Genomic DNA, 11134 nt, shown 5'->3' on the forward strand with positions numbered 1-11134 from the left:
GGCGGTGGGAGGCCTCCCCGCCCACCACCCCAGCCCCTCCCCGGGGGAGCCTCGGGCATCGCCGGGAGGGATCCCCGGAGCTGGAGGGTGGCCCACTCGCGCGGCGCAGGGCGGCGGGGCCCCTCCTTCCTTCCCCCGCCCCGCCCTGCTGTCGCCCAGCTCCGGCGCTCCAGTCCGGATTTTGCGGCGCCCGCCGGCCGGCTCCCAGGCTGCGGGCTCAGCGCCGCGGCTGGCTCGGTGCGCGGCGCGGCTGGCGCTGCGCTCCGCCCCGGCTGCATTGCTGCGCTCCTGTTGCCCAGGGGAGCCCACGCGCCGCGTGCGCCCCGCACCCGGCCGCCCGGAGGCAGCGCAGACCGCTGGCATGGGCCCCGGGGGTGCCCGGAGCTGGGGCTCTGGGCTGAGGCGCTGAAAGGCGCCCTCTCGTCTGCGGGGCCCCGCGCCCGACCCGCCCACCCGCCTGCCCGCCCGCGGCCATGGCCGTCCGGTCCGGCCTGTGGCCAGCGTTCCTGGGCATAGTCCTCGCCGCCTGGCTCCGCGGCTCGGGTGAGTCACGCGCGCGCTCTGGGGACGCTTGCGGGGGACCGTGCGCGCGAACGCTCGTTGCTCTGGGGGTCCCTGATCCGCGCTGCCGGACCTGGCCAGGAGCCCCCGGGGGCCAAACTTTGCAAGGCGGGACGCGGGGGCCGCCTCTTGCTGCTGCGCAGCTTCCCCGCGCGCTTGCCCGGAAGCCTGGGTTCTGCCAAGTACAGGAGCAGCTGTCAGCGCGTGGGGCTGGCGAGTGTAGACGCCGCACGCCTGCAGGCGGGGGAAGTTTGCTGGTTGCCCGGCCCCAGAGCAGGGTCGGGGGTTTAGATCAACGCCCCGGGGAGTCTGACTTTGCCGGTTAGCAGATTAGAGAGTTTTGACCACATCCCAAGTGCCCAGGAAATTGAGGAAGGGGGTTAAGATACCTCTTCCCGGCAGCATCTGTCCCAAACAGCTACTCACAATTCCCAGCTTGGCACCTGGCCTCTGCCCACGTCCGGAACACAGTGTCCTCCCCTGTCCTCGCCACACACGCTCGCACACGCACACACCCAGGCGTGGAGGCGCATACACTAGCCCCCCAGCCCCTGTAGCCGGCACAATCAGAGCGCCAGGGCCCCTGACCCACGCTGTGGCTCTTGGCCTTCCTGGTGTGTGGAGGCCAGAGGTGTATGCTGTGGATATACTACCGCGTCCTCCACTCCCTTTCTCTGAACAACCCTCTCCCTCCCTTCGTGTCCCTTTGGCCACCCTCTCCTGCCCCATAACTCAGCCTTCAGCCCACCTCCTGGGGGTGGGGGGAGTTCCCCTGCATCCTTTGTTTGCTCCTGGGCATAGTCCTCGCCGCCTGGCTCCGCGGCTCGGGTGAGTCACGCGCGCGCTCTGGGGACGCTTGCGGGGGACCGTGCGCGCGAACGCTCGTTGCTCTGGGGGTCCCTGATCCGCGCTGCCGGACCTGGCCAGGAGCCCCCGGGGGCCAAACTTTGCAAGGCGGGACGCGGGGGCCGCCTCTTGCTGCTGCGCAGCTTCCCCGCGCGCTTGCCCGGAAGCCTGGGTTCTGCCAAGTACAGGAGCAGCTGTCAGCGCGTGGGGCTGGCGAGTGTAGACGCCGCACGCCTGCAGGCGGGGGAAGTTTGCTGGTTGCCCGGCCCCAGAGCAGGGTCGGGGGTTTAGATCAACGCCCCGGGGAGTCTGACTTTGCCGGTTAGCAGATTAGAGAGTTTTGACCACATCCCAAGTGCCCAGGAAATTGAGGAAGGGGGTTAAGATACCTCTTCCCGGCAGCATCTGTCCCAAACAGCTACTCACAATTCCCAGCTTGGCACCTGGCCTCTGCCCACGTCCGGAACACAGTGTCCTCCCCTGTCCTCGCCACACACGCTCGCACACGCACACACCCAGGCGTGGAGGCGCATACACTAGCCCCCCAGCCCCTGTAGCCGGCACAATCAGAGCGCCAGGGCCCCTGACCCACGCTGTGGCTCTTGGCCTTCCTGGTGTGTGGAGGCCAGAGGTGTATGCTGTGGATATACTACCGCGTCCTCCACTCCCTTTCTCTGAACAACCCTCTCCCTCCCTTCGTGTCCCTTTGGCCACCCTCTCCTGCCCCATAACTCAGCCTTCAGCCCACCTCCTGGGGGTGGGGGGAGTTCCCCTGCATCCTTTGTTTGCTGTCCCTGAGCTTCCACCTAGGCTGAGTTTTTGGGGGCCTCCTGGTCTGTGCCTGACCCCCATGCACTTAGCAGAGCTGAGTGTCTATGTGTATGGCGGGGGGCGGGGGGAGGGTGTCATTCGTGTGATCAAGGGGGCATGGAGTTTGCCCTAGCAATTCTTGATTCTTGCTACCCTGAGACCCTGGTGTGTGTGTGGGGGGGGTGTGCCGCTGAGCCTGGCCAGGCCATTGTTAATCCCAGGTGTGTCAGAAGGGAGCATAGGGTTTCCTGAGATGGGAAGCCAGACTGACTGGAGATGAATGAGTGAAAGCTCAGAAACCAGCCTGATGATTGAGGCTGATGGCTGTTTCCTTAAAGGGTCTCTGCATAGTGCATCCTGCATCCACCACTGCCTGGCCACCCTCTGCATCCTGCCCCCCTCAGTCCTCCCTCCACCTCATCCCATCCACTCTCTCTCCCTTTCCATCACCCCATCATCCCCCCACCAAATCCTCACTTTACCAAACCCCTCTGCCCCATGACCTCCCCTCCTCATCCGGACCAAGCTGGGAGGCTGCACTGCCATTGGGTGAGTCTTCATATTGCACACATGTGTGTGTTAGGAGTGTGTGCATCGCTCAGGGGTACGGGTTGCATCACTGACTGTGGTGATCTGGGGGTGTTCGAGCTCCACACACAAGGGAGGTGTTGCTAGATACCCAGTAGGGGCCGGGACGTGTTTACTGAGTCAGATGCTTGCGAGAGGGCTGTGTGGTCATATCTGCATATTGCCCACGTGAGCACGTGTGAGGGCCATGGGCTGCCATGTGTGCCCTGGCGATGACGCGGGTTGGCAGTGTGTGCAGACTTGGTATGCGTGTGGCCAGATGAGCGTGTGTGACGGTAGGCCTACCGCACGTGTGTGACAGTTGTGAAGGTGTGTAGATGAGACGGTGGTGGGTACTGGTGAGTCAGGGTGCCGCAGCCCCAGGGGTGCTGCATGGATTCCTTGGGAGGCTGTAGAGTGGGGGAACCGCATCCCTGGGTCTCGAGGCACCTTTTGGGACCTCGTGTAAGGTTGCCGAGGGAGCTGGCCAGTGGGCACCCGTGCCACAGGACTGCCCTGGAGCAGAGCCTGTCTCTGGGCATCAACTCTCAGGCCCATGTGAGGGGCTGCTGAAGGGCATGGGGCCCTTCTTGTCATCTGGGGCCCCTTACTGCTGGCCCCCACAGGCTCCGGGCACATGTGCCCAGCAGGCTGGCCCTGCGCTGACCCCGGCTCCTCCCACACCGCCCATTTAGCTCCTTGGCAACAGCAACCAGTGAAATGTGTCTGTGAGTGGCTGAGGGAGGGAAGGCTGGCCAGGCGGCAGGGGGCGCCGGGGGCCAGCACTTCTGAAGCCTCCTGCTCTCCGGGCTAAGTGCCCACCCTCTGTCTCCTGATATCACACAAAAGCCTGTCCCTTCAGCACACTTACCCGAGTGGGCCCTCTCTGTGCCCGCGCACACAGGGACCCACGTGTCTCACAGGCTTTTCCCATTCATACCCAGTCACACAGCTGGCACCTGCCTCCCCGCCCCTGTGAGCTGCACACACCTGTGTTTCCCTGTCTCGGATCTCTGCACTCCTGAGGGGGCGGGGCCCACGGGGAGCTGGATCTCCTGGAAGGTGGGGCTGAGGGGCATCACTGAGTCGTGGCACTGCCCATCCTGACCCCAACAGTCTGTCCCAGTGGCCGCTTCCTCAGGCCCCTCCCCCACCTTCAGGGTTGATCCTGGACCCCTCTTTCCACCCCCCACCCCCAGGCTGGAGCAGTTGGTTGCTGGGAAGGTGTCTTAATTCTTCAATGCTAAGAGATACACTGCTCTCACTCACCCTGCCTTGGGATGGGTGTCTGCTCTTTGGGGTCCCCCCAGGCACCCCAGAAGAGGGCTGGCCCTCTGACTGGCCCACCTGCCTCTCCTTGCCTGTGCTGGGAGGGGCTTCCCTTAGGAGCCTGGGATTGGCATTGATCCAGGTACCAGACCCCCCCCAGCCAAGAGGCACTGACTGGCCTGGTTCCTGGTTCCTGAGCAGCCAACTTTGGCCTCAGCCAGGGGCCAGGACCCCCTGTCTTATATCCCTTCGTCCTGCCTCGTGCTGCTCTGGGCCCCAGAGCTGCAGACTCAAGCCATGAAGTCTCAGAGGCAGAAGCTGCCCTCAGCCAGGGCTGGAGGACTTTTCCAGGCAAAGGCCCCAATGCTGGGCTTGGCTGCCACCAGAGACACATGTATACACAGATGCACACACACGCGCGCGCGCGCGCGAGCACACACACACACACACACACACACACACACAGGCGTGTGCACGTGCGCACTGTCTCATGAGCGTACCCAGACCTGCTCATTCCAGGCCAACCCTCTCCTGCAGTCCCCTCCTCCCAGGGGCCCTGCCGTCCCCCCTTCCCTTTTTCCCCCAGCCTGGGGCTGGAAACCTTAGAGTCTCTCTTGGCTCTAAGGTCCTCCTTCACGCTTCATGTCTAACCTGTCACCAAGTCCTCCAGCTCAGCCATACTTGTGACTTTGCTCATGTCCCTCTCCTTTGTCCCCTCCTCCCCCAGCCCTTTCTTCCTCACCTTTCTCACTTGGACCAGTGCAGTGGCCACCCCCCACTCATCCCCCTCCTGTGCCTCCTCCACTTAGACTAATGCCCCTTTTACCCAGGCTAGAACCCACTAGAAAGCCTTCTGTGGTGCCCCAGTCCAGCAGGTAAAGTCTGAACCCTGAGCCCAGGAGCCATTAGGGAAACACCTGCATCACCACACATCCCTGGGCTGATGTGTTGGCAGGTTGGGCGTCCTCCCTGGCTCTGACTGCCGGTGGGCTGGGCATCCACACCCCCAGACAAGCTCTTGCTTCCACACACTGTACTTGCCTTGCAGAACCTGGTGCCCCCCAGCCAGCCAGCCACGCTCCCCATCCCATACCCCAACATCCTCAGCTCTGTCCAGATCCAGGCCAAGCCCCCCTGCTGCCTCCAGTCCCCACTTTTCTGCTTGTCTCAGCCCCCAGCTTCAATCCAGCCCCCTCCAAGAGGCCTCCCCAGCTCCTCCTAAGACCCATGCAGGGGTCACGGCACACTGAGGAGCTCTGAGTGGGCTACAGGACAGAGGTACTGGTTTTTCAGCCCTGGAAAGGCACGTGGGGCCTGGGGCAGCTGCCAGAGGCATCTGGCCCGAGCCACCTCCTCATTCATGCCAGTGCTTCCCACAAATATTGCCACTGTCTGCGGCACTGCGACCCGGTTCTCAGCCCCCAGCGTGCTCCAAGTCACAGCCAGTCAAGTGCTTATTTTTTCTCTTTATTTCCTCTGCTTGAGTTCGGGTTCTCTGGCTAGGCAGGGAGGGCTCTTGCGGCTGGGGAGGGGGAGAGAAGTTTGTTCTGTCCCCTCCGCAGCCCTCCTCATCCCTGTGCCTGTACACAGACTGCCCTGCTCCAGGGAGGCTGGAGCTGGCTCCTGTCCAGGGTGGGGACCAGCTAGCTGACGCCCCACACACGGATGGCAAACCAGCTCACGGGAGCCTGTGTGAGTCCCTCACACAGCTTTGCCCATGTATATAGAATAGGAACCTCCCTGCCCACCCCCAGCCCTCCCAGGCATAGATGTTCCCAGGTGGGTGTCTTCTCATGCAAATAATGTCATTCTGGCCCCCAGACTTGCAGACTGAAGCCCCTGGAAGGTAGGGCTGAGGGGCACCCAGCTGTGGCATTACCCATCCTGACCCTGACAGTCTGTCTGGGTGGCCCTTCCTCGGGCCCCACCCCCATCCTCAGGGCTGGACCGGCGGCTCTGTGGGCACCTACGCAGGGCTCCTAGCTCCTGAGGCTCAGCCCCAGCAGAGCCCAGCCCCTGGGCCCCGACCATCCTCACCACCCAGATGGACGCCCAGCTTCCTGCAGTCAGTTCTGCTGGCTCAGCCCTCCGTTCCTCTTGTGTGCTCCCATGAGAGTGGCATTGAAGGGTCCTCCTGCCCTCTGGGGAGCCTTGGCCCCCTCCTCCTGTCAGGTCTGGTAGAAAGGGCAGTGCTTAAGAGGCAGACAGGCCCGGTTTCAGTCTAAGCCACCTGACCTAGGATGAGTAACTTACTCCCCAGCCTGTTTCCACCTTTGTAGAATGGGGTCACGTCTGCTTCCTGAGGTTATAGTTACGAGTTGATGGACAACATAGAGCACCCAGGGTGGACCCCGACATGGAGCAGGCACGCGTTTGCCTCCTTCCTCCTTTTTCCCTGGCACCTGAAGGGACATGAGTTAGGACAGGGTGGGGTCTTAAGATGCATCAGGCCCCAAGCTCATATATACGAGAGAAGATGGTCTCTGTATAAGCTGCTTCACCTCTTGTTGCTCCAGCCCCAGGCAGGAGCCCTCAGGAGGAATCATTGCTTCTAGTTGGAAGAAGCACCCTACTCACCCCCCATCTATACACACATCACCCCTGCAGGGCCTGATTCAGACACCGGTTGCTGCAGTGTGCAAAGAGCTTTGTTTGGGGGTTCTGTGAACATGATGGTTTGGGCTCAGCTTGTCCTGGAACTGTGTGCTGACGATCAGCTCTCACACACAGAACATGGCAGCAAGGCAGGGGTGGGGGCCCTGGATGGAATCAATTCTGGTTCAGGCTCTGCTGTTTGATTGCTGTGTGATCTTGGACAAATCACTTAACCTCTCTGGGCTGTTTTCCTCTTTGTATACTAAAGGGTTGGGCTTGATGACTACTGGGGGCTGTGCCCAGAGAGGCTGCCTTGTGAGCTTGGGGTGGACTGTGCACTCAGCAGCAGGTTCCCCCAGGAACTGTTCACACCTGCCCAGCACCTGCCAAAGCCACCAACCACACTGGCAGCAGCTGCCTGTGTTGCTTTGGAGCTACGTGGCTGTTGCAGCAGGGCCGAAGGTGACTGTGACACAGACGTGGGAGTTGTGAGTCCCAGCGCCCAGGCAAGGAAGCAGGGTCATGCTTTAGCTGGTGAACTCCCCCAGTGGCAAAAACAGGCCTTCTCAGGACCCCCAGAAGGTCAGAGTGCCAGTGCCTAAGGCCCACCCTCTTCCCAGGGACTGATGCCAGATGCTGCAGGCAGTCTTTGGTCCCCTGGGAGCCAGAACCCCAGGCACGTGGAGAAGGTGGTAGGATGGTTGAGTTGGCAGGCTCTGGGGTCGGGGTTTGGACCAGGGCTCCGACTAGGGTGAGGCAAGGGAGGGGCCTAGGGTGCAAAATTTAAGTTGTGCTAGTACAGGGTCAGCCCCTGAGAGTGAGTGCCTCCTTACATTTCATACCCTTGGCACCCCCTGCCTCACCCTCGTCCTGGCTGTGGATCCAGCTCCTCCCTGTACTTCTTTATTTCCTTGTCTCTAAAGTAGTCATAAGAGGACCTAACTCAGTGTTGATGTGTGCATTAGTCAGACTGATGGCATGTCAATCTTGGCACACAGTAGGCACTCAATAAATGTTAGCAATTGCTGGTGAGGGATATGGCAGAGGGCACTGTTCCATCCTCTCCTATGGGGAGTGTGGGAGTGCCTGGTGCCCTCTTTGTGGGAGAGGGTGCAGCTGGGGGTCCAGGCAAAAGGGCAGAGGCCTGAGGGGAGGTCTCCATTTGGAGATGGGGGACAGGCCTTGTGTCTTTTCTCTGCCCACTTGGACGCCCAGGGGCAGGGCATATAGAAGTCCCCTGCCCCTCCTGCTCTCCAGGTGTGGTTGTTGGCTGTGCCATCCCAGCCCTGTTTGAGATGGAGACAGGGAGATTCATAACCATCAGGAGAGGCCTAATTGGCAGCTGCTCCCCAGAGCAGGCCACAAAGGGCAAATTTTAGGTCCCGCTTAGATGGGGGAGGGGACCCTGAACTCCCCACCTATGAGTGGGCCATGGTGAGAGCACCAAGGGCCAGTGCCCTGATGGGTGAGTCCCCCAGATTCAGGCCCCTCTGCACTCCTGGATGTCAGAGCTGTGTCCCTCTAGAAGGCTCAGGGTCACCTTGAGCTCCAGGCAAATGCATGGCTGAGGTATGGGGAGGAGTCAGTCTAGACTGACCCTTGGAGAGGGAGCTCTGGTCCCTGTATCCCACCTCTGCAGTACACCTCCCCAGCCAGGGTGGCAGGTGGGACTCCCCGTGCCCCACCCCAGCATGTCCAGCTCAGAGCCTGCAGGGAGGTACACCCCGATTTAGACCCTACCCCCTCCTTATTGGAGCAGAGACCAGATGGAGTTGAGGGGCTTCTGCCTTTTTCCGCATCTGCATCTTTCCAGCCCTTCTCGGCCCCCACCCCAACAACAAAAGAAAAAAAAAAAAAAAGGATGCCAGGCACTGGCAGGTAGGAGTGATTCCTTATGGTCCCGGCGTGACAGGCGTGACCGGAGCCTTCCCCACTCCCCACCACGTTGTCCGGGTAGCTTGGAGGGTGGGGGTCGCGGGCTAGAGGCAAGCCTCCTGCGGGCGAGCTGCGGAGCACGTGAGAAGCCGTGGGGCGGCAGGTGCCCGAGCCCACGGGAGCCCGAGCCCAGGGGATTAGCAATTATCCGCTGCGTCCGCCCGCCGGGGCTCTGGGGAGGGGCGCACCCCGGGGCCGTCTAAGGAGAAGGGGTGCTGCGTGTCCTGGCCCGCGACCCCGCCCCCGCCCGGCGCCGGGTAATGAGCGCGCAGTCAACTCGGCGGCCGCGCGGAAGAGAGACAGGATCCCTCCGCCCGCGAGCCCGCCCGCGGCCGCCCGCCGGATTAGCGGCTCTTTGTTCGGGGCCTGTTAACAAGTTGCTGGCTGAGCGCTCGGCTGCCGCCGGGGGAGCAGGCGTCCAGCCTCCGGGCACGGCGGCTCGGCGGCCTCCGCCGCTCTTCGGTTCCCGCGCCCGCCCGGCTGCAGTCCCCACTGGCGCCGCCTTCCCTCAGACCCCGGAGACGTGGCTGGGCGGTGGGCCCCTCTGGCGGTCTGGTGTGTGTAGCGGCTCCAACTCCCAGGCTGAGCTCGCGGCGGAAAGGAGATTTCTGGGGCACCTTCTGTAGGCTTCCAGTGCGCCGCTGTGGTCCGTCCCATTTTACAGATATGGGAGGGCAGGCATGGCTTCCCGAGGTCCCGCATGGGCATCGTAAGCAAACCTGGGGTTCCAGGTTGGGGTTCCAACCCAGGTCTTTGACATCCAAACTCATTCTCCTCTGCTAAGAGGATTGAAGCCTGTGGGGGGGAAAGGAGGAGGCTTCGGTGGCTGAAACTGTCGTTCCTTATATTCTTAATTACCTTGGTGATGGTAGGAACCGTGGCCGGTGCTGGGCGCTACCAGCATCATCTGATAAGAACCTCAGGACAACCCAGGAGGTAGGTGAGGTTAGTGCCATTTATTAGATGAGGACACTAAGGCTCAGAGAAGTGGCAGAGCTGGGACCTTGTTACTGCTCAGCCTCACCTCCCCCACCCACACCAGCGGGGAGCAGAACCAAGCCCCATGTGTCCATTTACTGTCAGGACCTTGTCTGGTGTCCCATGGACTTGAAAGCCCACTGGAGAGAGTCAGGGGACCTTGCTCCTCGGCGTGATCTTGGGCTAATCCCCTCATCTCCCAGAGCCCATTTCCCCCCTGTATCCTGCCTCTTCACACCATCCCGCCACCAGGGTGCAGGTACTTTCTAATCCTGGGCTGGGATGTACAGGCCAGAGGATTTTGATTATAAAACCCCCTGGGGGTCGGCTTTCCAACTTTTCCAGGGCCACACATCTTCAGGTGGCTCGGGCTGTTCAGAGCAACTTTCTTATGGGAGGTGGAATCCTTCCCAGTAAGCTCCCCTAGATAGTTCTTGGCTTTTCCTTCTGGGGCAACACAAGGGTAGCTTTTCTCTTTTCAGTTATTTAAGACAGGGCCCTATCTGCCCTTTGCCAGGCCAGGCACCTCCCATCCACTCAGGTGTTCCTCATGTAGCAGGTTCCAAGCCCCCTTCTCTATCCCCAACATCTTTGTTAGCTGCCTCTGGATGTCAGTCCCAGCAGGGCATCCCACTGTGACACAATGCCCTGGTGTGGACTAGCATAGGATACTAAGTGTGCCTGTTGCAAATATTGGAAAACCCAACCCAAACTGGCTTAAGCAAAAAAAAAAAAAAAAAAAAAAAAAAAAATTTTTTTGCCATGTGTGACTGAAAGGCCAGGGGTCGCTCTGGCTTCAGGCATGGTTGGATCCAGGGAGAGTCCAGTGTGACCAGGATACATCCCTCATCTCTGCTCTGGCAGGGGATGGGGGGTGTTGGTGCCACTCTCCAACAGCCTTTCCCCTCACAGTACCAAGGTAGCTGCCAGAGTTACCAGGGCTACATCCTTGCAGGCCCAATCCAGGGGGAAAGAGAGAATCCTTCTTCCCTTAGCCATCCAACAAATGTCCTGGTCTTTCCCCATTGGTCCAATGTATGAGTGAGCCAGTCGCCACAGCCAGGGGTTATGGTTGTACAGGTTAGCTGGGCCCAAGCCACCTATGTCACTGTCCTGTTACCCAGGCTGTTTGCCACCACTCACAGCTTCTTGTTCTTGGAGAAGGGATGGGCACATGATCCTCAGATTTAACCAGTATGTCATCAGTACATTTTACCCAAGTATTTAATAAAAATGCTGACTAGCACCAAGGACACAGCCTGAGGCTGACAGGTAAAGACCCAAGTCCGGATCGACATTAGCCAATTAATCAGCTGTGTTAGAAAACAATGCTGGCCGGACTTCCTTGGTGGCACAGTGGTTAAGAATCCGCCTGCTGGACTTCCCTGGTGGCGCAGTGGTTGGGAGTCCGACTGCTGATGCAGGGGACACGGGTTCGTGCCCTGGTCCAGGAAGATCCCACATGCCGCGGAATGGCTGGGCCCGTGAGCCATGGCCGCTGAGCCTGCGCTTCCGGAGCCTGTGCTCCGCAACGGGAGAGGCCGCAACAGTGAGAGGCCCGCGTACCGCAAAA

The 11134-nt window shown here is 60.8% G+C and overlaps 1 protein-coding gene across 1 annotated transcript in view; it reads left to right on the top strand.

Moving 5' to 3' along the window:
- The first annotated feature begins 473 nt into the window (after positions 1–473).
- The window catches only part of UNC5A (unc-5 netrin receptor A), a 64940-nt gene continuing 54279 nt past the window's right edge, over positions 474–11134 (top strand). The window contains exon 1 of the mRNA XM_007463077.1: positions 474–543. Coding sequence (XP_007463139.1) covers positions 474–543 — 70 coding nt within the window. The remainder of the gene's footprint in view (positions 544–11134) is intronic.

This window comes from Lipotes vexillifer, unplaced genomic scaffold (assembly GCF_000442215.2).
Source record: "Lipotes vexillifer unplaced genomic scaffold, Lipotes_vexillifer_v1.1 scaffold514, whole genome shotgun sequence".
NCBI classification, from domain to species: Eukaryota; Metazoa; Chordata; class Mammalia; order Artiodactyla; family Lipotidae; genus Lipotes; species Lipotes vexillifer.